This window comes from Salvelinus namaycush, chromosome 11 (genome assembly GCF_016432855.1).
Source record: "Salvelinus namaycush isolate Seneca chromosome 11, SaNama_1.0, whole genome shotgun sequence".
NCBI classification, from domain to species: Eukaryota; Metazoa; Chordata; class Actinopteri; order Salmoniformes; family Salmonidae; genus Salvelinus; species Salvelinus namaycush.
Genome location: NC_052317.1, coordinates 34,407,980 through 34,433,730, shown reverse-complemented (window position 1 = coordinate 34,433,730; position 25,751 = coordinate 34,407,980). Strand labels below are relative to the sequence as shown.

At 42.9% G+C, this 25,751-nt stretch overlaps 3 protein-coding genes across 3 annotated transcripts; all 3 read left to right on the top strand.

Annotated features, from left to right (window-relative positions):
* Positions 1 to 77: 77 nt before the first annotated feature.
* On the top strand, positions 78 to 2,475 carry LOC120055377. Its single transcript, XM_039003244.1, has 10 exons — positions 78 to 141; positions 301 to 485; positions 562 to 665; positions 930 to 1,021; positions 1,182 to 1,362; positions 1,617 to 1,722; positions 1,802 to 1,890; positions 1,972 to 2,063; positions 2,187 to 2,261; positions 2,468 to 2,475. The coding sequence occupies exons 1-10, from the start codon at positions 78 to 80 to the stop codon at positions 2,473 to 2,475; spliced, it is 996 nt and encodes a 331-aa protein (XP_038859172.1).
* A 3,861-nt stretch (positions 2,476 to 6,336) lies between these two features.
* LOC120055376 lies at positions 6,337 to 12,345 on the top strand. Its single transcript, XM_039003243.1, has 9 exons — positions 6,337 to 6,442; positions 10,404 to 10,588; positions 10,665 to 10,768; positions 11,013 to 11,104; positions 11,265 to 11,445; positions 11,700 to 11,805; positions 11,885 to 11,973; positions 12,054 to 12,145; positions 12,269 to 12,345. The coding sequence occupies exons 1-9, from the start codon at positions 6,337 to 6,339 to the stop codon at positions 12,343 to 12,345; spliced, it is 1,032 nt and encodes a 343-aa protein (XP_038859171.1).
* Positions 12,346 to 16,394: 4,049 nt separating this feature from the next.
* LOC120055374 lies at positions 16,395 to 24,122 on the top strand. Its single transcript, XM_039003242.1, has 9 exons — positions 16,395 to 16,500; positions 22,181 to 22,365; positions 22,442 to 22,545; positions 22,790 to 22,881; positions 23,042 to 23,222; positions 23,477 to 23,582; positions 23,662 to 23,750; positions 23,831 to 23,922; positions 24,046 to 24,122. Exons 1-9 carry the CDS (start codon positions 16,395 to 16,397, stop codon positions 24,120 to 24,122), a joined length of 1,032 nt encoding a protein of 343 aa, XP_038859170.1.
* The last annotated feature ends 1,629 nt before the right edge of the window (positions 24,123 to 25,751 follow it).

Below are 25,751 nucleotides of genomic sequence, written 5' to 3'. Positions count from 1 at the left end.
TGTTCAGAATTAAGATGATTAGGATCAATTGGTCCATAAATATTTCTAGTTTGTAGGCACTCCTAGATCATTCAGTCATGTCTCTCCTTTGGCAATGTGCAATTGTTTTGGCTGTTGTAGCAGCAAGCGCTGCCAATGAAGGTACGTCTAATAATGAACGCATAATATGATTATGTAGCGCTGATACCATGTTAACTTGAATAGGCTACTTATCTCATGCTGACCGCCTAACAGACTAGCCAAGTTGTGGTGTTGGCTCTTGAGATGTGAATGATGACATTATCAAATTTATATTTTTAGATTTTAATGTGGATTGTGAGAAACACTCCATTAAAGTGACATGGAAGGTCAGTCCAGAGTTGGTTGAAAATGCTGCCCGTCTTTTCCTTGGACACTGTGTTCCGTCCACATTTTCTGTTCTTCCCACGGGAGAAGGGATGGCGACATTCCACTACAACCTCAATGGCTGTGCCATCAAGAAACGGGTAATGTCTAACTCTTGACCCAATGTATGCCATTTTGGATCCTGCGACGACTAATGCTTCTCCTTCTATTCCCCAGGTGACTGGCAAAAAACACATCTATTCAACCAACCTGACTTACAGACCTAACCGAAAGCCCAAACCTGCTGCTATTAGTCACCATATTAAGTGTGTTTACATAAGGTAACCATCTATGCCAGGGGTACTCAACTCTTACCCTAAGAGGTCTGGCGCCTGCTGTCTTTCGGGTCTACTTTATCATTAATTGCACACACCTGGTGTCCTAGGTCTAAATCAGTCCCTGATTTAGAGGGGAATGATTTTTTTTAAATGCAGTGGATGTGTTGCCTTTTAGGGCTCTATTGGGTGTACTGTAGCTATGGTGTTGGAATCAAATCTTCCTTTGCCACCTTCATTATTAAACTAAACATTCCCCCTTGTATGTAGACCTGAGGGATGGATTCCCCCATTCCTTATCCCTGCCTATGGTAGTGCTGAGGGTCATGGAGGATTGGTTTTCCACATGGCACTCCTCAATGGTGAGTGACTCATACAACAACAATAATTGTAAGAATATGTTCAGTCAACTTACCTGGTAAAGAAATTCCTAGCAGAGGACACTGCCCAAAGCTAGTTGAAACCTGTGGCTGTACAGTACGTATGAACATTGCGCCCCTTCCCCCCCTCTGTTGCATGTAGAAGACCTTACTGGTCTGGCTAAGACCAGCCTGTTTCCCCTGGGCTCTTTCATCCCCATCTGGGCAGCAGTGGATCAGAAGGACCATCAGCCCTTGCTGCTGCTCTTGGAGGAGTGTGTGGCGGCCACAACACCAGAACTGCAGTCTGCGAGCCTGGTGTACCCCATCATCACCAACAAGGGGTATGTACCAGACCTGGCTATGGCCATGTAGGGTGCACATTTTGGTTTTTGACTGCATAGCGCTACACAGCCTACTCAAATGACCAACTCGTCATGAAGCTTTGATTATTTGAATCTGCTGTGTAGTGCTAGGGCGAAACCCAAAATGTGCACGGGGGGAATTCATCCCATTAAAGTATTGAATACATTTTAAAGTTGGCTTATTTGCTGGATGGAAGTTCTGTTTGTCTGCTCATTGCACAATGCATTTTCAGTTGCCTTGCAGATGGGAAGACTGGGAACTCCAGGTTCCTGCCTAGGTACCACTCGTCTGCTATTCTGCTTTACCTGCAGTCCTTCAAGTTTGCCCTAGGCGAGGAAGTGAGTGGACCACAAGTTCTCGGTATGACTGGGTTGTTTTCATACTGTAGCTCTTGACTGTTCTCTTATTTCACCCCAGGTGTATATTCATTGTAAGCTTGTTGCATGGGACCCTGAGGTTTTTGATATAGAAAAGAAGGCCTGCCACTACATTAAAGAGACTGGAGAGTAAGTATTGGTCACATTCTTTAACATTGGACCATAATGACGTTAGTGCCAATGCAACAGCCAACTTTTTTTTATTCATAGATGGGAGCTGCTGGACGACCCGTCTCAAAGTGACCTCTGCAAGTGCTGTGACTCGAGTTGCAAGCCTCGGTTGAAGAGGGGTGTGGATTCAGGTATTTTGAGGCGCTTCATTTCAAGCCTGAATAAACTGTAGTTCCATATTCATTTGAGCTGATCACTCTTGAGTTTCTGATGGGAATGCAGCTTGAAGTAATTTATATATTTTTTTTTCTCAGAACCCCAGGGCCTGGTTCAAAACTCTGTTCTTGGACCGCTCACAATAGTGGAAAACTCTGAAACCCAGATCCCCAGTGAATTTGTAAAATATCCTACTGTAGAACAAGGTTGGTGCTTTTGGCATTGAAGACTATAGTTTACACTTGGCTTTTAATTGTATCAGCTTTGATGCCAAATGAACTTGAACCTGTAATTGACTCATCTGTCATTGCAATGAGATGCATGTTACTAACAATTCTTCAACCTGTTACAGGGATGGGTTTCTTTTCTGTCTCCACAGCCATCTAATTGTTGGTGGCCTGAAGGGTGCATCACTTTCCAGTACATTTAGAGAAGTGGTGGAAACTACACCCCCCAGTATGGTCCTTTGACTTTAGCATGTTTCAATAAAATGAGTACTTTACAATGGTTTTTGTCTCTAATGATTGTCGGTTGTCAAAATGCTATGATCCTGATGAGATGTACCCTAAATCCAGTAGTGCGGAGCCGGTATCTACACAAAATAGCCTAGAGGTGACCATCTGGTTGTAAGAAGATGATCACAATGTGAGTGCTCAGTGTTTTGCGACTGTTCTGGACTACCCAGTGTCCTGTTTACTCTTGAACTGTAACACTTTCTTCTCTTGGCATAATTAGTTTGCTAATGATAGTCACAGCAGGTGTTCATGCAATGGTAAAGCTATTTGAAAGATTGTCATAAGTGAACCTATACTTTTTCAGCAGTAGCCCACCCCAAGATCAAATTGACAAGCCAAGTTTAGAGATTGTAGGTGGCTGATTGCCATGCTTAGGTAACAATCCAGGAAAATGGCTGTAGTTTACATTTTAGTTTAAATATATTTTTTTAGGAAAGTGCCCATCAGGGGAATTTACCCCAAAGATTATGCCTTGGTTGCAGTGTCTTTCATACCTCACCTGCAAAAATGTCTACCTTTCTAACAGTTAAACTAGATTATCATTTGCATAAGGCAAGATTTAAAATCCCAGCAGTTCAAGAGCAAACTGTTCATCACTTTAATATTTTTGGCGCATTCATTGACATGTAACTGATTAAACATTTCATAACACCGGCATTTCCCCTCTGACAGGTCACAAATGAATCCCACCCCAGTTAAATTTCAGCATAGCTCATGAGCCCAGTACTTGCACTGTATCCGGTAACAGAAGAACTCCTTACAGAACAAGCGTCACAGGTTGCTTTTATTTTTTTGCCTTGTCCGCCAGGAACCTCTTGTGGGGTGTAGCTGACTTGGCCTTTTCCTTGGCCTGGTGGGCGACTCCAATATGGCTGCTGTTTGTTGGAGACCTGGTACTTTGAAACAGGAACGCATGAATATTGGTTCAATAATGGGCTCCCGAGTGGCGCAAGGCACTGCGTTTCAGTGCTAGAGGCGTCACTACAGACCCTGGTTTGACCGGCCGTGATTGGGAGTCCCATAGGGCGGCGCACGAGTGGCCCAGCATTGTTAGGGTTTGGCCGGAGTAGGCGGTCATTGTAAATAAGAATTTGTTCTTTACTGACTTGCCTAGTTAAATAAAATACACTATGCTACTATTTTTCCTAAAATGTGTGCTGACGTTTCCCTTTCTTACCAACATTTGGAGGAAGGTCACTGGAGACCTGTGGGGTGGACGTTGGTGTCGGAGGTTGTTGATGTGGCAGGGGTAGAGGTCATGGTGGGTGTGAAGCCTACAGCTCGAGCCAGACTGGTTGCTTGTGGGATATACGGATGGATAATCCTGGGTGCTGCTTCATAAAACCGTTAAAACCAGTCTATGCCTGCCAACTGCCTTTCCTTATTCAATGTGTTTTGGATTCCCATCCTCTCCGGCCAGGTCAAAGGCAACTTTTCAGACATCCCAGGGCTCTTTCCATTTTTGGGGTATGACTCACCAGGTCTCATTCTAAAGAACCAGTGAAGACTGGTTACCCACCCAAATGGTTTTGACCTGCTTGTCTCAGTGGCGCCTCAGGGTTTTGGGTGGCACATTAAAAGCCCGGGCAGCTGCCTTAATGCCCTGCCCATTTTCAATAGCATTCAGGGCACAACGAAGCGCCTCTTCGCCATAGCCTCCACAATCAGATATTTTCTTGTTAACTCATCTAAAAACAAAATTATCTTAGGAATGGTGGAGAACTGACCCGTAACCTAATTCCTATTCTGAACCTAGCCTAACCGTAAACACTATTCTGACACTAACCCCTATTCATATGCCATTTAGCATATGCTTTTATCCTAACCTTATTCTAATCCTAACCCTGGCTCCTATTCTAATTCTGACCCCTAATCCTGCTAACTGGGGGATTAGCTGACTATGATAATAGACATATTATGCTAACTAGCTGGCTAGCATTTATTTCACCTCAGACTTTCTGCTAGTGAGGTTGCTAGCTAGCTAACTTGTCTAGTCAGTGCCTAAATTACAGCTAGAAACAAATGATCAATCATAAAGAGGAGAGATATCTTGCCGCATTGGTGTGGCAGACGGATTCCTGCCCTCAACATACTAACCTAACATATTACTACTTTACTAAAAAAACAATCAAAATGTTTCTCTCTAAACAAATGGATGATTTATCTTAAGGCTTCCTTACATGTATATATAAAAACAAAATGTATTCAACTTCATTGGATTATATCTACAACTTTTTCTAAATTATTAATAATTAAATACATTTAACTCAAAATTGTTTTGATGGCATGACTTCAAAAATGTTGAAACAGAGGACATTTGTAGTTGATCAAGACTAGCGGCAGCCAGAGAAACTGTTGATTTTTTTGTTGTGAGAATTACAGGGGGGAGGGCACGTCTTACCCCAGGGTGCGTCTCGCCCCATAGTACCCTATATCCCAATGAATTTGATGGTAAATTTACAACACTTCTAAGCGATGAATAAGAAATGGGAAAGTTCCAATTCCAAACAAGCTTAATTACTAGTGGGAAACTTGTCTATCATCCTGAGCTCCCACATGCTGACCTCTGACGTCATCTACTACGAAAATTACCTCGATAATTGCATTTTCTTCAGTTAAATGCAACAACAAAACATTATTTATAAAAAGCCATCTATTAATATGGTTTTGGAACACTATAGTTTGTTTACAAGCATGATAGCTGTATTTTTTGTTTATTGTTTATGCAGCTTGTTGGCCATTAGCCAATTGGCGTTTCTCAACGAGTTCAATGCATCCAACTAGTTACGACTTCATAACTGGTAAATTCACATCTCCCACTTGGTTACAAACTCGGGATAAGTATCTGATAATCAATTGCAAGACTGGAATGAGTTCATTCTAATGATTTCCAGATCAGTGAGTGATTGCCTGTGTAAAAGGTGTAAAATATACTTTATGTATTTCACCAAAAATCCCTCATATTTAAGGTTATTTTAAGATGTATTACATAACTTTTTTTGGACTGATAATAATCCCCTCACATACATAATGACGAAACCAAAACATCACGCCTGTGAGCAACGATGGGTAGCCAAATTGGCGCCCTACTCATTCGATCTGAAGCACATAGCAGATACAAAGAACGTTGTGGCTGATGCCCTCAGTAGGGACCAATTTGCCAAGTTAGTTAGTCACAGGTTGATCAGTGAGAACTATGTCAGTCTGCTTGCTGAAGCCGATGCTATAGGAGAAGATGGGATTCAAGATGTGTTTCGCTTGAAGGTCCAGAGTCACATAGTGAAAAAACAAGCAGAGACAATCTCTAGAAATCAGTCTGACAGCTGTCGTTTAACCTGTGACTCTGCAGTAGTGAAAGCGATCTGTGAAGTCTATGATCAGTGTGATGTAGCGACCGAAGCTCGAGCAGTACAGTTAGTGCAGTCTGTGCAACAACTCATATCTCCAAGCCAAGACTCCATTCCTGCGATCTCTTTTGAGGAGCTTCAGCGGAGTCAAGAACTTGATCCTACGATTTCTAAGGCTATCCTGTTTGTCAACCGCAAAAGACGTCCTTCAAGACGAGAGAGGGATGGATTTGATTCACAAACCCTTGCACTCGCCAAGCAGGGGGAAAGGCTCAGGGTCCAAGATGGAGTGCTTTACAGGGCGACAAAGGATCCCCTGAGCAAACAAAAGAGACATCAGTATGTGATGCCCAAAAATATGAAGGAGAAAGCATTGAGTGGTGTGCATGACCATGCTGGCCACCAAGGGCAAGCTAGAACTCTTCATTTTGGCAAGGCAGCATTTCTTCTGGCCCAAGATGGAGCATGATGTGAAGGAGTATGTCAAGTGCTGTCGGAGATGCATCCTGGCTAAGTCTCCTGAGCCGTCTGCTCGACCTCCCCTCGAAAGCATCAGAACCTCTGCGCCTATGGAGTTAGTATGTCTCGACTTTTGGAGTGCTGAGGACAACAAGCAACGCTCAGTGGATGTATTGGTTCTGACAGATCACTTCACCAAGTTAGCTCACGCCTTTCCATGCTCAAATCAAACGGCAAAGCCAATTTTGAAAGTGAGCTAATCACAGAACTTCTCAAGCTCTCTGGTGTCACCAAGTCACACACAACTGCGTATCATCCCATGGGGAATGGGGGAACGGAAAGGTTCAATCGAATTCTGGGAAATATGCTTCGCTCACTCCCTCTAAAAGCTAAAGAGAAATGGCCACAGCGGATACAAACTCTAACGTTTGCCTACAATGCTACTGTACACGAAACCACTGGCTATGCTCCATTCCAGCTCATGTTTGGTCGCGTTCCGAGACTCCCTGTTGATGTAATGTTCAAGCAAGTTTTGAGGGATCCTGTGGTTGTTGACTATAGTAGTTATGTCAAAACACTGATGTCCTATCTTCATTAAGCAGCGAGCATCGCTCAACGGCATACAGTTAAAGAACAACAGAAACAGGCCAAACATTATGACAGAAAAGTCAGAAGCACTCACCTGAACAAAGGAGACAGAGTGCTTCTCGCTAACAAAGGAGAAAGGGGAAAAAGAAAACTTGCCGACAAGTGGGAAGCTAAGGTGTACACGGTCATTGACAGAAACCTACATACACACACATATATAAGCTGGTGGATGATAAAGGAAACACCAACCTTCTGCTAGCCATCAGCTTTCTGCCGGTAGAAACGCCTAAGGATGATTCACGTGAATCTCAATCAGATGGCGCTGTAGATCCAGAGTATGAGGGTCAGTCAATGGACCTTTCAGGCTTTGATGAAGAGGAAAGCTCTGGAGATATGACCAGTTCATGGATACTCAGTGGAGTAGATGACCCCGCAAATCAGGAATCTTCGGAGAGACAGGAGATAGTCAGAGATGAGATGGAGCAAGAACAGTCAGCGTACAGCTGCAGGGACAGTCCAAATCAAGACCGTCAAGCTCAGCTATCTCTCAATAATGAGACTGCTATTAGCATTCCTGACTATGACAGGGTGGCTGTAGTCCCTGACACAGAACCTTCAGATATTCCTGACTCAATTGCACCAGCTGATTTAGCTAGTGACCAAGACTTACAAAGACCGGGTTCATGTGATTCGCAAGATGTGGTCAGAACACGCACTGGCAGGGTAGTGAAATCTGTAAGTCGTCTTATTGAGACAATGGCTCAGAGACCATTCACTATGGAGGGCTTAGCCACCAAACTAGGAAAGAAGTCCCAGTCTCTTCTAACTCTGTTTTAAAAAAGGTTTTCTTTATTTTTTCTGTTGTTCTGAGGAATATTCACAGATATGTAAAGCCATCTAAGTGATGTGTAGAATGGTGTCAAGGGATAATGTAATGTGAGGACGAGTGTTGTATGATGTACTTGGCAGCGTATTTGTCCAGGAGGTTCTCAGGCCTGATCAACCTTAGATTCCTCTGAATCTGCCTGCAGATAGCTTGTATAGCAGAGACCAAAGATGAGATCTTGGTGTTCACTCGTGCCAGTAGTGACTCAGTAGAGTTTGTTGTCCCTTGTGTTCCATATCTTGTTTGATATGCTTTCAGTATGTTGGTGAAATTCAGGAGGGGTGAATGTAACATGTGTAAAATATACTTTATGTATTTCACCGAAAATCCCTCATATTTATTATTTTAAGGTTATTTAAAGATGTATTACATTACTTTCAAGAGTGAATTATTTGATTGTATTTCTTTTCTAAATTGTGTTAATGCTGTAATGTCATCAACAGGAGCCATGATCTTACTCCTCAGTTTGCTCAGTGTGATGAGGCACATATACTTGTACGGAGTCCAGACTGCAGCAGTAACTTTTGCCTTGTATTTGTATCCATTCCATGCAATCATTAAAAGAGAGACAACCGGCTGAATTGTGTTCAGAGCCTTATCTTCCACCTACACCTTACCAGAACACAACGGAGAAAGGCACCGGTGCAGAAGCGGTTACACCTGCAGCTGGAGGTTGTTAACATAGCAAAACACACAGATGGCAGTGGTTAACTTGATTGCTTGCTGACATTTATTATAGGCATCGCCAATTGACAATAACCCTAACCCCTATTCTAATCCTAACCCTGGCCCCAAACCTGAACCCTATTCTAACTCTGACCCTGCTAACTGGGAATTAGTTAGCTATGCTAATAGACATGATATTATGCTATCTAGCTGGCTAGCATTTATTTAGGCGGAGCATCCTGCTCTCAACATACTAACCTAGCATATTACTACTTTACTAAAACAACTAATGTTTCTCTCAACAAAAAGCTTATTTCTCTCATTTTTTTGTACAAATTTGTTTTAAATCCCTGTTAGTTAGCAATTATCCTTTGCCAAAACAATCCAAACAATCCACTTTGACACCTTGTGCTGGGGACAATAAAAGGCTGCTCTAAAATGTGCAGTTTTGTCACAACACAACGCCACAGATGTGTCAAGTTTTGAGGGAGCATGCAATTGCCATGCTGACTGCAGGAAAGTCCACCAAAGCTTTTGCCAGAGAATTGACAGTTAATTTCTCTACCATAAGCCACCTCCAACGTCGTTTTAGAGAATTTGGCAGTACGTCCAACCGGCCTTACAACCACAGACCACGTGTAACCACGCCAGCCCAGGACGTCCACATCTGGCTTCTTCACCTGAGGGATCCTCTGAAACCAGCCACCCTGACAGCTGATGAAACTGAGGAGTATTTCTGTCTGTAATAAAGCCCTTTTGTGGGGAAAAACTCATTCTGATTGGCTTGGCCTGGCTCCCATGTGGCTGCGCACTTGCCCTCCCAGTCCCATCCATGGCTGCACCCCTGCTCTCCCAGTCCCAGCCATGGCTGCGCCCCTGCCCAATCCTGTGAAATCCATAGATTTTGGCCTAATGAATTTAATTCAGTTGACTGATTTCCTTATATGAAATGTAACTCAGAAAAATCTTTAATTGTTGCTAGTGGTGTTTATATTTTGGTTCAGTATAGTTAACGTTAGCGAACTCTGCAATCTATACGGGGATGACTGTTTCAATGCCAATGGCCTGCTGCGATGCCCACTATATAGCGCTTTTCAGATCTATTCATATATTTAGCTACGGCAGATAGCTAGATCGGTGATGAGATAATCATTCAGTATGTAAACTAGCGGGCTTGGCCACCAATTAAATGGCTGGTCTTACCTTAACCTTGATCAGCATTTTGACTGTCGCATAAAATACGCTTTAAATCGATGTAAAAAATACCTAATCCACACTTAGTGTGGTACTGTCAAATTGAGCAAACCAGATTGTTCAATCTTTTTGATTCAACTTTATTTCCTGTGTAAGTCACTATTCCGTCCGTCCATCGTGTTTTGTGAGACATAGGTTCCGCTTTGCAGACTACTTTATGGGGAAAAGATGTGACTATTACAATTTTTACTTTTAAAACCCATAAAAATTCAAGGATGTTTTCAGACCAGGAAATACCAAAACTGATGATGTTGCTTAAGTTTTTAGGTCTATAATTATCGCTCCTTGACCTCTCACAGGTGTTCAGAATTAAGATGATTAGGATCAATTGGTCCATAAATATTTCTAGTTTGTAGGCACTCCTAGATCATTCAGTCATGTCTCTCCTTTGGCAATGTGCAATTGTTTTGGCTGTTGTAGCAGCAAGCGCTGCCAATGAAGGTACGTCTAATAATGAACGCATAATATGATTATGTAGCACTGATACCATGTTAACTTGAATAGGCTACTTATCTCATGCTGACCGCCTAACAGACTAGCCAAGTTGTGGTGTTGGCTCTTGAGATGTGAATGATGACATTATCAAATTTATATTTTTAGATTTTAATGTGGATTGTGAGAAACACTCCATTAAAGTGACATGGAAGGTCAGTCCAGAGTTGGTTGAAAATGCTGCCCGTCTTTTCCTTGGACACTGTGTTCCGTCCACATTTTCTGTTCTTCCCACGGGAGAAGGGATGGCGACATTCCACTACAACCTCAATGGCTGTGCCATCAAGAAACGGGTAATGTCTAACTCTTGACCCAATGTATGCCATTTTGGATCCTGCGACGACTAATGCTTCTCCTTCTATTCCCCAGGTGACTGGCAAAAAACACATCTATTCAACCAACCTGACTTACAGACCTAACCGAAAGCCCAAACCTGCTGCTATTAGTCACCATATTAAGTGTGTTTACATAAGGTAACCATCTATGCCAGGGGTACTCAACTCTTACCCTAAGAGGTCTGGCGCCTGCTGTCTTTCAGTTCTACTTTATCATTAATTGCACACACCTGGTGTCCCAGGTCTAAGGAATGATTTTTTTTAAATGCAGTGGATGTGTTGCCTTTTAGGGCTCTATTGGGTGTACTGTAGCTATGGTGTTGGAATCAAATCTTCCTTTGCCACCTTCATTATTAAACTAAACATTCCCCCTTGTATGTAGACCTGAGGGATGGATTCCCCCATTCCTTATCCCTGCCTATGGTAGTGCTGAGGGTCATGGAGGATTGGTTTTCCACATGGCACTCCTCAATGGTGAGTGACTCATACAACAACAATAATTGTAAGAATATGTTCAGTCAACTTACCTGGTAAAGAAATTCCTAGCAGAGGACACTGCCCAAAGCTAGTTGAAACCTGTGGCTGTACAGTACGTATGAACATTGCGCCCCTTCCCCCCCTCTGTTGCATGTAGAAGACCTTACTGGTCTTGCTAAGACCAGCCTGTTTCCCCTGGGCTCTTTCATCCCCATCTGGGCAGCAGTGGATCAGAAGGACCATCAGCCCTTGCTGCTGCTCTTGGAGGAGTGTGTGGCGGCCACAACACCAGAACTGCAGTCTGCGAGCCTGGTGTACCCCATCATCACCAACAAGGGGTATGTACCAGACCTGGCTATGGCCATGTAGGGTGCACATTTTGGTTTTTGACTGCATAGCGCTACACAGCCTACTCAAATGACCAACTCGTCATGAAGCTTTGATTATTTGAATCTGCTGTGTAGTGCTAGGGCGAAACCCAAAATGTGCACGGGGGGAATTCATCCCATTAAAGTATTGAATACATTTTAAAGTTGGCTTATTTGCTGGATGGAAGTTCTGTTTGTCTGCTCATTGCACAATGCATTTTCAGTTGCCTTGCAGATGGGAAGACTGGGAACTCCAGGTTCCTGCCTAGGTACCACTCGTCTGCTATTCTGCTTTACCTGCAGTCCTTCAAGTTTGCCCTAGGCGAGGAAGTGAGTGGACCACAAGTTCTCGGTATGACTGGGTTGTTTTCATACTGTAGCTCTTGACTGTTCTCTTATTTCACCCCAGGTGTATATTCATTGTAAGCTTGTTGCATGGGACCCTGAGGTTTTTGATATAGAAAAGAAGGCCTGCCACTACATTAAAGAGACTGGAGAGTAAGTATTGGTCACATTCTTTAACATTGGACCATAATGACGTTAGTGCCAATGCAACAGCCAACTTTTTTTATTCATAGATGGGAGCTGCTGGACGACCCGTCTCAAAGTGACCTCTGCAAGTGCTGTGACTCGAGTTGCAAGCCTCGGTTGAAGAGGGGTGTGGATTCAGGTATTTTGAGGCGCTTCATTTCAAGCCTGAATAAACTGTAGTTCCATATTCATTTGAGCTGATCACTCTTGAGTTTCTGATGGGAATGCAGCTTGAAGTAATTTATATATTTTTTTTTCTCAGAACCCCAGGGCCTGGTTCAAAACTCTGTTCTTGGACCGCTCACAATAGTGGAAAACTCAAACCCAGATCCCCAGTGAATTTGTAAAATATCCTACTGTAGAACAAGGTTGGTGCTTTTGGCATTGAAGACTATAGTTTACACTTGGCTTTTAATTGTATCAGCTTTGATGCCAAATGAACTTGAACCTGTAATTGACTCATCTGTCATTGCAATGAGATGCATGTTACTAACAATTCTTCAACCTGTTACAGGGATGGGTTTCTTTTCTGTCTCCACAGCCATCTAATTGTTGGTGGCCTGAAGGGTGCATCACTTTCCAGTACATTTAGAGAAGTGGTGGAAACTACACCCCCGAGTATGGTCCTTTGACTTTAGCATGTTTCAATAAAATGAGTACTTTACAATGGTTTTTGTCTCTAATGATTGTCGGTTGTCAAAATGCTATGATCCTGATGAGATGTACCCTAAATCCAGTAGTGCGGAGCCGGTATCTACACAAAATAGCCTAGAGGTGACCATCTGGTTGTAAGAAGATGATCACAATGTGAGTGCTCAGTGTTTTGCGACTGTTCTGGACTACCCAGTGTCCTGTTTACTCTTGAACTGTAACACTTTCTTCTCTTGGCATAATTAGTTTGCTAATGATAGTCACAGCAGGTGTTCATGCAATGGTAAAGCTATTTGAAAGATTGTCATAAGTGAACCTATACTTTTTCAGCAGTAGCCCACCCCAAGATCAAATTGACAAGCCAAGTTTAGAGATTGTAGGTGGCTGATTGCCATGCTTAGGTAACAATCCAGGAAAATGGCTGTAGTTTACATTTTAGTTTAAATATATTTTTTTAGGAAAGTGCCCATCAGGGGAATTTACCCCAAAGATTATGCCTTGGTTGCAGTGTCTTTCATACCTCACCTGCAAAAATGTCTACCTTTCTAACAGTTAAACTAGATTATCATTTGCATAAGGCAAGATTTAAAATCCCAGCAGTTCAAGAGCAAACTGTTCATCACTTTAATATTTTTGGCACATTCATTGACATGTAACTGATTAAACATTTCATAACACCGGCATTTCCCCTCTGACAGGTCACAAATGAATCCCACCCCAGTTAAATTTCAGCATAGCTCATGAGCCCAGTACTTGCACTGTATCCGGTAACAGAAGAACTCCTTACAGAACAAGCGTCACAGGTTGCTTTTATTTTTTTGCCTTGTCCGCCAGGAACCTCTTGTGGGGTGTAGCTGACTTGGCCTTTTCCTTGGCCTGGTGGGCGACTCCAATATGGCTGCTGTTTGTTGGAGACCTGGTACTTTGAAACAGGAACGCATGAATATTGGTTCAATAATGGGCTCCCGAGTGGCGCAAGGCACTGCGTTTCAGTGCTAGAGGCGTCACTACAGACCCTGGTTTGACCGGCCGTGATTGGGAGTCCCATAGGGCGGCGCACGAGTGGCCCAGCATTGTTAGGGTTTGGCCGGAGTAGGCGGTCATTGTAAATAAGAATTTGTTCTTTACTGACTTGCCTAGTTAAATAAAATACACTATGCTACTATTTTTCCTAAAATGTGTGCTGACGTTTCCCTTTCTTACCAACATTTGGAGGAAGGTCACTGGAGACCTGTGGGGTGGACGTTGTGTCGGAGGTTGTTGATGTGGCAGGGGTAGAGGTCATGGTGGGTGTGAAGCCTACAGCTCGAGCCAGACTGGTTGCTTGTGGGATATACGGATGGATAATCCTGGGTGCTGCTTCATAAAACCGTTAAAACCAGTCTATGCCTGCCAACTGCCTTTCCTTATTCAATGTGTTTTGGATTCCCATCCTCTCCGGCCAGGTCAAAGGCAACTTTTCAGACATCCCAGGGCTCTTTCCATTTTTGGGGTATGACTCACCAGGTCTCATTCTAAAGAACCAGTGAAGACTGGTTACCCACCCAAATGGTTTTGACCTGCTTGTCTCAGTGGCGCCTCAGGGTTTTGGGTGGCACATTAAAAGCCCGGGCAGCTGCCTTAATGCCCTGCCCATTTTCAATAGCATTCAGGGCACAACGAAGCGCCTCTTCGCCATAGCCTCCACAATCAGATATTTTCTTGTTAACTCATCTAAAAACAAAATTATCTTAGGAATGGTGGAGAACTGACCCGTAACCTAATTCCTATTCTGAACCTAGCCTAACCGTAAACACTATTCTGACACTAACCCCTATTCATATGCCATTTAGCATATGCTTTTATCCTAACCTTATTCTAATCCTAACCCTGGCTCCTATTCTAATTCTGACCCATAATCCTGCTAACTGGGGGATTAGCTGACTATGATAATAGACATATTATGCTAACTAGCTGGCTAGCATTTATTTCACCTCAGACTTTCTGCTAGTGAGGTTGCTAGCTAGCTAACTTGGCTAGTCAGTGCCTAAATTACAGCTAGAAACAAATGATCAATCATAAAGAGGAGAGATATCTTGCCGCATTGGTGTGGCAGACGGATTCCTGCCTTCAACATACTAACCTAACATATTACTACTTTACTAAAAAAACAATCAAAATGTTTCTCTCTAAACAAATGGATGATTTATCTTAAGGCTTCCTTACATGTATACATAAAAACAAAATGTATCTAACTTCATTGGATTATATCTACAACTTTTTCTAAATTATTAATAATTAAATACATTTAACTCAAAATTGTTTTGATGGCATGGCTTCAAAAATATTGAAACAGAGGACATTTGTAGTTGATCAAGACTAGCGGCAGCCAGAGAAACTGTTGATTTTTTTGTTGTGAGAATTACAGGGGGGAGGGCACGTCTTACCCCAGGGTGCGTCTCGCCCCATAGTACCCTATATCCCAATGAATTTGATGGTAAATTTACAACACTTCTAAGCGATGAATAAGAAATGGGAAAGTTCCAATTCCAAACAAGCTTAATTACTAGTGGGAAACTTGTCTATCATCCTGAGCTCCCACATGCTGACCTCTGACGTCATCTACTACGAAAATTACCTCGATAATTGCATTTTCTTCAGTTAAATGCAACAACAAAACATTATTTATAAAAAGCCATCTATTAATATGGTTTTTGAACACTATAGTTTGTTTACAAGCATGATAGCTGTATTTTTAGTTTATTGTTTATGCAGCTTGTTGGCCATTAGCCAATTGGCGTTTCTCAACGAGTTCAATGCATCCAACTAGTTACGACTTCATAACTGGTAAATTCACATCTCCCACTTGGTTACAAACTCGGGATAAGTATCTGATAATCAATTGCAAGACTGCAATGAGTTCATTCTAATGATTTCCAGATCAGTGAGTGATTGCCTGTGTAAAAGGTGTAAAATATACTTTATGTATTTCACCAAAAATCCCTCATATTTAAGGTTATTTTAAGATGTATTACATAATCCCCTCACATACATAATGACGAAACCAAAACTTCACGCCTGTGAGCAACGATGGGTAGCCAAATTGGCGCCCTACTCATTCGATCTGAAGCACATAGCAGATACAAAGAACGTTGTGGCTGATGCCCTCAGTAGGGACCAATTTGCCAAGTTAGTTAGTCACAGGTTGATCAGTGAGAACTATGTCAGTCTGCTTGCTGAAGCCGATGCTATAGGAGAAGATGGGATTCAAGATGTGTTTCGCTTGAAGGTCCAGAGTCACATAGTGAAAAAACAAGCAGAGACAATCTCTAGAAATCAGTCTGACAGCTGTCCTTTAACCTGTGACTCTGCAGTAGTGAAAGCGATCTGTGAAGTCTATGATCAGTGTGATGTAGCGACCGAAGCTCGAGCAGTACAGTTAGTGCAGTCTGTGCAACAACTCATATCTCCAAGCCAAGACTCCATTCCTGCGATCTCTTTTGAGGAGCTTCAGCGGAGTCAAGAACTTGATCCTACGATTTCTAAGGCTATCCTGTTTGTCAACCGCAAAAGACGTCCTTCAAGACGAGAGAGGGATGGATTTGATTCACAAACCCTTGCACTCGCCAAGCAGGGGGAAAGGCTCAGGGTCCAAGATGGAGTGCTTTACAGGGCGACAAAGGATCCCCTGAGCAAACAAAAGAGACATCAGTATGTGATGCCCAAAAATATGAAGGAGAAAGCATTGAGTGGTGTGCATGACCATGCTGGCCACCAAGGGCAAGCTAGAACTCTTCATTTTGGCAAGGCAGCATTTCTTCTGGCCCAAGATGGAGCATGATGTGAAGGAGTATGTCAAGTGCTGTCGGAGATGCATCCTGGCTAAGTCTCCTGAGCCGTCTGCTCGACCTCCCCTCGAAAGCATCAGAACCTCTGCGCCTATGGAGTTAGTATGTCTCGACTTTTGGAGTGCTGAGGACAACAAGCAACGCTCAGTGGATGTATTGGTTCTGACAGATCACTTCACCAAGTTAGCTCACGCCTTTCCGTGCTCAAATCAAACGGCAAAGCCAATTTTGAAAGTGAGCTAATCACAGAACTTCTCAAGCTCTCTGGTGTCACCAAGTCACACACAACTGCGTATCATCCCATGGGGAATGGGGGAACGGAAAGGTTCAATCGAATTCTGGGAAATATGCTTCGCTCACTCCCTCTAAAAGCTAAAGAGAAATGGCCACAGCGGATACAAACTCTAACGTTTGCCTACAATGCTACTGTACACGAAACCACTGGCTATGCTCCATTCCAGCTCATGTTTGGTCGCGTTCCGAGACTCCCTGTTGATGTAATGTTCAAGCAAGTTTTGAGGGATCCTGTGGTTGTTGACTATAGTAGTTACAGTGGGGCAAAAAAGTATTTAGTCAGCCACCAATTGTGCAAGTTCTCCCACTTAAAAAGATGAAAGAGGCCTGTAATTTTCATCATAGGTACACTTCAACTATGACAGACAAAATGAGAAAAAAAAATCCAGAAAATCACATTGTAGGATTTTTAATGAATTTATTTGCAAATTATGGTGGAAAATAAGTATTTGGTCACCTACAAACAAGCAAGATTTCTGGCTCTCACAAACCTGTAACTTCTTCTTTAAGAGGCTCCTCTGTCCTCCACTCGTTACCTGTATTAATGGCACCTGTTTGAACTTGTTATCAGTATAAAAGACACCTGTCCACAACCTCAAACAGTCACACTCCAAACTCCACTATGGCCAAGACTAAAGAGCTGTCAAAGGACACCAGAAACAAAATTGTAGACCTGCACCAGGCTGGGAAGACTGAATCTGCAATAGGTAAGCAGCTTGGTTTGAAGAAATCAACTGTGGGAGCAATTATTAGGAAATGGAAGACATACAAGACCACTGATAATCTCCCTCGATCTGGGGCTCCACGCAAGATCTCACCCCGTGGGGTCAAAATGATCACAAGAACGGTGAGCAAAAATCCCAGAACCACACAGGGGGACCTAGTGAATGACCTGCAGAGAGCTGGGACCAAAGTAACAAAGCCTACCATCAGTAACACACTACGCCGCCAGGGACTCAAATCCTGCAGTGCCAGACGTGTCCCCCTGCTTAAGCCAGTACATGTCCAGGCCCGTCTGAAGTTTGCTAGAGAGCATTTGGATGATCCAGAAGAAGATTGGGAGAATGTGATATGGTCAGATGAAACCAAAATATAACTTTTTGGTAAAAACTCAACTCGTCGTGTTTGGAGGACAAAGAATGCTGAGTTGCATCCAAAGAACACCATACCTACTGTGAAGCATGGGGGTGGAAACATCATGCTTTGGGGCTGTTTTTCTGCAAAGGGACCAGGATGACTGATCCGTGTAAAGGAAAGAATGAATGGGGCCATGTATCGTGAGATTTTGAGTGAAAACCTCCTTCCATCAGCAAGGGCATTGAAGCTGAAACGTGGCTGGGTCTTTCAGCATGACAATGATCCCAAACACACCGCCCGGGCAACGAAGGAGTGGCTTCGTAAGAAGCATTTCAAGGTCCTGGAGTGGCCTAGCCAGTCTCCAGATCTCAACCCCATAGAAAATCTTTGGAGGGAGTTGAAAGTCTGTGTTGCCCAGCAACAGCCCCAAAACATCACTGCTCTAGAGGAGATCTGCATGGAGGAATGGGCCAAAATACCAGCAACAGTGTGTGAAAACCTTGTGAAAACTTACAGAAAACGTCTGACCTCTGTCATTGCCAACAAAGGGTATATAACAAAGTATTGAGATAAACTTTTGTTATTGACCAAATACTTATTTTCCACCAAAATTTGCAAATAAATTTATAAAAAATCCTACAATGTGATTTTCAGGATTTTTTTTTCTCATTTTGTCTGTCATAGTTGAAGTGTACCTATGATGAAAATTACAGGCCTCTCTCATCTTTTTAAGTGGGAGAACTTGCACAATTGGTGGCTGACTAAATACTTTTTTGCCCCACTGTATGTCAAAACACTGATGTCCTATCTTCTTTACTGGCTATGCTCCATTCCAGCTCATGTTTGGTCGCGTTCCGAGACTCCCTGTTGATGTAATGTTCAAGCAAGTTTTGAGGGATCCTGTGGTTGTTGACTATAGTAGTTATGTCAAAACACTGATGTCCTATCTTCATTAAGCAGCGAGCATCACTCAACGGCATACAGTTAAAGAACAACAGAAACAGGCCAAACATTATGACAGAAAAGTCAGAAGCACTCACCTGAACAAAGGAGACAGAGTGCTTCTCGCTAACAAAGGAGAAAGGGGAAAAAGAAAACTTGCCGACAAGTGGGAAGCTAAGATGTACACGGTCATTGACAGAAACCTACATACACACACATATATAAGCTGGTGGATGATAAAGGAAACACCAACCTTTTGCTAGCCATCAGCTTTCTGCCGGTAGAAACGCCTAAGGATGATTCACGTGAATCTCAATCAGATGGCGCTGTAGATCCAGAGTATGAGGGTCAGTCAATGGACCTTTCAGGCTTTGATGAAGAGGAAAGCTCTGGAGATATGACCAGTTCATGGATACTCAGTGGAGTAGATGACCCCGCAAATCAGGAATCTTCAGAGAGACAGGAGATAGTCAGAGATGAGATGGAGCAAGAACAGTCAGCGTACAGCTGCAGGGACAGTCCAAATCAAGACCGTCAAGCTCAGCTATCTCTCAATAATGAGACTGCTATTAGCATTCCTGACTATGACAGGGTGGCTGTAGTCCCTGACACAGAACCTTCAGATATTCCTGACTCAATTGCACCAGCTGATTTAGCTAGTGACCAAGACTTACAAAGACCGGGTTCATGTGATTCGCAAGATGTGGTCAGAACACGCACTGGCAGGGTAGTGAAATCTGTAAGTCGTCTTATTGAGACAATGGCTCAGAGACCATTCACTATGGAGGGCTTAGCCACCAAACTAGGAAAGAAGTCCCAGTCTCTTCTAACTCTGTTTTAAAAAAGGTTTTCTTTATTTTTTCTGTTGTTCTGAGGAATATTCACAGATATGTAAAGCCATCTAAGTGATGTGTAGAATGGTGTCAAGGGATAATGTAATGTGAGGACGAGTGTTGTATGATGTACTTGGCAGCGTATTTGTCCAGGAGGTTCTCAGGCCTGATCAACCTTAGATTCCTCTGAATCTGCCTGCAGATAGCTTGTATAGCAGAGACCAAAGATGAGATCTTGGTGTTCACTCGTGCCAGTAGTGACTCAGTAGAGTTTGTTGTCCCTTGTGTTCCATATCTTGTTTGATATGCTTTCAGTATGTTGGTGAAATTCAGGAGGGGTGAATGTAACATGTGTAAAATATACTTTATGTATTTCACCAAAAATCCCTCATATTTATTATTTTAAGGTTATTTAAAGATGTATTACATTACTTTCAAGAGTGAATTATTTGATTGTATTTCTTTTCTAAATTGTGTTAATGCTGTAATGTCATCAACAGGAGCCATGATCTTACTCCTCAGTTTGCTCAGTGTGATGAGGCACATATACTTGTACGGAGTCCAGACTGCAGCAGTAACTTTTGCCTTGTATTTGTATCCATTCCATGCAATCATTAAAAGAGAGACAACCGGCTGAATTGTGTTCAGAGCCTTATCTTCCACCTACACCTTACCAGAACACAACGGAGAAAGGCACCGGTGCAGAAGCGGTTACACCTGCAGCTGGAGGTTGTTAACATAGCAAAACACACAGATGGCAGTGGTTAACTTGATTGCTTGCTGACATTTATTATAGGCATCGCCAATTGACAATAACCCTAACCCCTATTCTAATCCTAACCCTGGCCCCAAACCTGAACCCTATTCTAACTCTGACCCTGCTAACTGGGAATTAGTTAGCTATGCTAATAGACATGATATTATGCTATCTAGCTGGCTAGCATTTATTTAGGCGGAGCATCCTGCTCTCAACATACTAACCTAGCATATTACTACTTTACTAAAACAACTAATGTTTCTCTCAACAAAAAGCTTATTTCTCTCATTTTTTTGTACAAATTTGTTTTAAATCCCTGTTAGTTAGCAATTATCCTTTGCCAAAACAATCCAAAGGACAATAAAAGGCTGCTCTAAAATGTGCAGTTTTGTCACAACACAACGCCACAGATGTGTCAAGTTTTGAGGGAGCATGCAATTGCCATGCTGACTGCAGGAAAGTCCACCAAAGCTTTTGCCAGAGAATTGACAGTTAATTTCTCTACCATAAGCCACCTCCAACGTCGTTTTAGAGAATTTGGCAGTACGTCCAACCGGCCTTACAACCACAGACCACGTGTAACCACGCCAGCCCAGGACGTCCACATCTGCCTTCTTCACCTGAGGGATCCTCTGAAACCAGCCACCCTGACAGCTGATGAAACTGAGGAGTATTTCTGTCTGTAATAAAGCCCTTTTGTGGGGAAAAACTCATTCTGATTGGCTTGGCCTGGCTCCCATGTGGCTGCGCACTTGCCCTCCCAGTCCCATCCATGGCTGCACCCCTGCTCTCCCAGTCCCAGCCATGGCTGCGCCCCTGCCCAATCCTGTGAAATCCATAGATTTTGGCCTAATGAATTTAATTCAGTTGACTGATTTCCTTATATGAAATGTAACTCAGAAAAATCTTTAATTGTTGCTAGTGGTGTTTATATTTTGGTTCAGTATAGTTAACGTTAGCGAACTCTGCAATCTATACGGGGATGACTGTTTCAATGCCAATGGCCTGCTGCGATGCCCACTATATAGCGCTTTTCAGATCTATTCATATATTTAGCTACGGCAGATAGCTAGATCGGTGATGAGATAATCATTCAGTATGTAAACTAGCGGGCTTGGCCACCAATTAAATGGCTGGTCTTACCTTAACCTTGATCAGCATTTTGACTGTCGCATAAAATACGCTTTAAATCGATGTAAAAAATACCTAATCCACACTTAGTGTGGTACTGTCAAATTGAGCAAACCAGATTGTTCAATCTTTTTGATTCAACTTTATTTCCTGTGTAAGTCACTATTCCGTCCGTCCATCGTGTTTTGTGAGACATAGGTTCCGCTTTGCAGACTACTTTATGGGGAAAAGATGTGACTATTACAATTTTTACTTTTAAAACCCATAAAAATTCAAGGATGTTTTCAGACCAGGAAATACCAAAACTGATGATGTTGGTAAGTTTTTAGGTCTATAATTATCGCTCCTTGACCTCTCACAGGTGTTCAGAATTAAGATGATTAGGATCAATTGGTCCATAAATATTTCTAGTTTGTAGGCACTCCTAGATCATTCAGTCATGTCTCTCCTTTGGCAATGTGCAATTGTTTTGGCTGTTGTAGCAGCAAGCGCTGCCAATGAAGGTACGTCTAATAATGAACGCATAATATGATTATGTAGCGCTGATACCATGTTAACTTGAATAGGCTACTTATCTCATGCTGACCGCCTAACAGACTAGCCAAGTTGTGGTGTTGGCTCTTGAGATGTGAATGATGACATTATCAAATTTATATTTTTAGATTTTAATGTGGATTGTGAGAAACACTCCATTAAAGTGACATGGAAGGTCAGTCCAGAGTTGGTTGAAAATGCTGCCCGTCTTTTCCTTGGACACTGTGTTCCGTCCACATTTTCTGTTCTTCCCACGGGAGAAGGGATGGCGACATTCCACTACAACCTCAATGGCTGTGCCATCAAGAAACGGGTAATGTCTAACTCTTGACCCAATGTATGCCATTTTGGATCCTGCGACGACTAATGCTTCTCCTTCTATTCCCCAGGTGACTGGCAAAAAACACATCTATTCAACCAACCTGACTTACAGACCTAACCGAAAGCCCAAACCTGCTGCTATTAGTCACCATATTAAGTGTGTTTACATAAGGTAACCATCTATGCCAGGGGTACTCAACTCTTACCCTAAGAGGTCTGGCGCCTGCTGTCTTTCAGTTCTACTTTATCATTAATTGCACACACCTGGTGTCCCAGGTCTAAGGAATGATTTTTTTTAAATGCAGTGGATGTGTTGCCTTTTAGGGCTCTATTGGGTGTACTGTAGCTATGGTGTTGGAATCAAATCTTCCTTTGCCACCTTCATTATTAAACTAAACATTCCCCCTTGTATGTAGACCTGAGGGATGGATTCCCCCATTCCTTATCCCTGCCTATGGTAGTGCTGAGGGTCATGGAGGATTGGTTTTCCACATGGCACTCCTCAATGGTGAGTGACTCATACAACAACAATAATTGTAAGAATATGTTCAGTCAACTTACCTGGTAAAGAAATTCCTAGCAGAGGACACTGCCCAAAGCTAGTTGAAACCTGTGGCTGTACAGTACGTATGAACATTGCGCCCCTTCCCCCCCTCTGTTGCATGTAGAAGACCTTACTGGTCTTGCTAAGACCAGCCTGTTTCCCCTGGGCTCTTTCATCCCCATCTGGGCAGCAGTGGATCAGAAGGACCATCAGCCCTTGCTGCTGCTCTTGGAGGAGTGTGTGGCGGCCACAACACCAGAACTGCAGTCTGCGAGCCTGGTGTACCCCATCATCACCAACAAGGGGTATGTACCAGACCTGGCTATGGCCATGTAGGGTGCACATTTTGGTTTTTGACTGCATAGCGCTACACAGCCTACTCAAATGACCAACTCGTCATGAAGCTTTGATTATTTGAATCTGCTGTGTAGTGCTAGGGCGAAACCCAAAATGTGCACGGGGGGAATTCATCCCATTAAAGTATTGAATACATTTTAAAGTTGGCTTATTTGCTGGATGGAAGTTCTGTTTGTCTGCTCATTGCACAATGCATTTTCAGTTGCCTTGCAGATGGGAAGACTGGGAACTCCAGGTTCCTGCCTAGGTACCACTCGTCTGCTATTCTGCTTTACCTGCAGTCCTTCAAGTTTGCCCTAGGCGAGGAAGTGAGTGGACCACAAGTTCTCGGTATGACTGGGTTGTTTTCATACTGTAGCTCTTGACTGTTCTCTTATTTCACCCCAGGTGTATATTCATTGTAAGCTTGTTGCATGGGACCCTGAGGTTTTTGATATAGAAAAGAAGGCCTGCCACTACATTAAAGAGACTGGAGAGTAAGTATTGGTCACATTCTTTAACATTGGACCATAATGACGTTAGTGCCAATGCAACAGCCAACTTTTTTTATTCATAGATGGGAGCTGCTGGACGACCCGTCTCAAAGTGACCTCTGCAAGTGCTGTGACTCGAGTTGCAAGCCTCGGTTGAAGAGGGGTGTGGATTCAGGTATTTTGAGGCGCTTCATTTCAAGCCTGAATAAACTGTAGTTCCATATTCATTTGAGCTGATCACTCTTGAGTTTCTGATGGGAATGCAGCTTGAAGTAATTTATATATTTTTTTTTCTCAGAACCCCAGGGCCTGGTTCAAAACTCTGTTCTTGGACCGCTCACAATAGTGGAAAACTCAAACCCAGATCCCCAGTGAATTTGTAAAATATCCTACTGTAGAACAAGGTTGGTGCTTTTGGCATTGAAGACTATAGTTTACACTTGGCTTTTAATTGTATCAGCTTTGATGCCAAATGAACTTGAACCTGTAATTGACTCATCTGTCATTGCAATGAGATGCATGTTACTAACAATTCTTCAACCTGTTACAGGGATGGGTTTCTTTTCTGTCTCCACAGCCATCTAATTGTTGGTGGCCTGAAGGGTGCATCACTTTCCAGTACATTTAGAGAAGTGGTGGAAACTACACCCCCGAGTATGGTCCTTTGACTTTAGCATGTTTCAATAAAATGAGTACTTTACAATGGTTTTTGTCTCTAATGATTGTCGGTTGTCAAAATGCTATGATCCTGATGAGATGTACCCTAAATCCAGTAGTGCGGAGCCGGTATCTACACAAAATAGCCTAGAGGTGACCATCTGGTTGTAAGAAGATGATCACAATGTGAGTGCTCAGTGTTTTGCGACTGTTCTGGACTACCCAGTGTCCTGTTTACTCTTGAACTGTAACACTTTCTTCTCTTGGCATAATTAGTTTGCTAATGATAGTCACAGCAGGTGTTCATGCAATGGTAAAGCTATTTGAAAGATTGTCATAAGTGAACCTATACTTTTTCAGCAGTAGCCCACCCCAAGATCAAATTGACAAGCCAAGTTTAGAGATTGTAGGTGGCTGATTGCCATGCTTAGGTAACAATCCAGGAAAATGGCTGTAGTTTACATTTTAGTTTAAATATATTTTTTTAGGAAAGTGCCCATCAGGGGAATTTACCCCAAAGATTATGCCTTGGTTGCAGTGTCTTTCATACCTCACCTGCAAAAATGTCTACCTTTCTAACAGTTAAACTAGATTATCATTTGCATAAGGCAAGATTTAAAATCCCAGCAGTTCAAGAGCAAACTGTTCATCACTTTAATATTTTTGGCACATTCATTGACATGTAACTGATTAAACATTTCATAACACCGGCATTTCCCCTCTGACAGGTCACAAATGAATCCCACCCCAGTTAAATTTCAGCATAGCTCATGAGCCCAGTACTTGCACTGTATCCGGTAACAGAAGAACTCCTTACAGAACAAGCGTCACAGGTTGCTTTTATTTTTTTGCCTTGTCCGCCAGGAACCTCTTGTGGGGTGTAGCTGACTTGGCCTTTTCCTTGGCCTGGTGGGCGACTCCAATATGGCTGCTGTTTGTTGGAGACCTGGTACTTTGAAACAGGAACGCATGAATATTGGTTCAATAATGGGCTCCCGAGTGGCGCAAGGCACTGCGTTTCAGTGCTAGAGGCGTCACTACAGACCCTGGTTTGACCGGCCGTGATTGGGAGTCCCATAGGGCGGCGCACGAGTGGCCCAGCATTGTTAGGGTTTGGCCGGAGTAGGCGGTCATTGTAAATAAGAATTTGTTCTTTACTGACTTGCCTAGTTAAATAAAATACACTATGCTACTATTTTTCCTAAAATGTGTGCTGACGTTTCCCTTTCTTACCAACATTTGGAGGAAGGTCACTGGAGACCTGTGGGGTGGACGTTGTGTCGGAGGTTGTTGATGTGGCAGGGGTAGAGGTCATGGTGGGTGTGAAGCCTACAGCTCGAGCCAGAC

What these genes read in the sequence shown, in the direction of transcription:
- LOC120055377 (XM_039003244.1), top strand. Translation starts at nt 78, where the DNA reads ATGTCTCTCCTTTGGCAATGTGCAATTGTTTTGGCTGTTGTAGCAGCA. An exon ending in CCCATCATCACCAACAAGGG is followed by an intron (nt 1,363 to 1,616) that starts GTATGTACCAGA and finishes ATGCATTTTCAG; the next exon opens with TTGCCTTGCAGATGGGAAGA. An exon ending in TACATTAAAGAGACTGGAGA is followed by an intron (nt 1,891 to 1,971) that starts GTAAGTATTGGT and finishes TTTTATTCATAG; the next exon opens with ATGGGAGCTGCTGGACGACC.
- LOC120055376 (XM_039003243.1), top strand. Translation starts at nt 6,337, where the DNA reads ATGACCATGCTGGCCACCAAGGGCAAGCTAGAACTCTTCATTTTGGCA. An exon ending in GCTGTGCCATCAAGAAACGG is followed by an intron (nt 10,589 to 10,664) that starts GTAATGTCTAAC and finishes TCTATTCCCCAG; the next exon opens with GTGACTGGCAAAAAACACAT. An exon ending in GAAGAGGGGTGTGGATTCAG is followed by an intron (nt 12,146 to 12,268) that starts GTATTTTGAGGC and finishes TTTTTTTCTCAG; the next exon opens with AACCCCAGGGCCTGGTTCAA.
- LOC120055374 (XM_039003242.1), top strand. Translation starts at nt 16,395, where the DNA reads ATGACCATGCTGGCCACCAAGGGCAAGCTAGAACTCTTCATTTTGGCA. An exon ending in ATTAAGTGTGTTTACATAAG is followed by an intron (nt 22,546 to 22,789) that starts GTAACCATCTAT and finishes CCTTGTATGTAG; the next exon opens with ACCTGAGGGATGGATTCCCC. An exon ending in CCACATGGCACTCCTCAATG is followed by an intron (nt 22,882 to 23,041) that starts GTGAGTGACTCA and finishes TGTTGCATGTAG; the next exon opens with AAGACCTTACTGGTCTTGCT.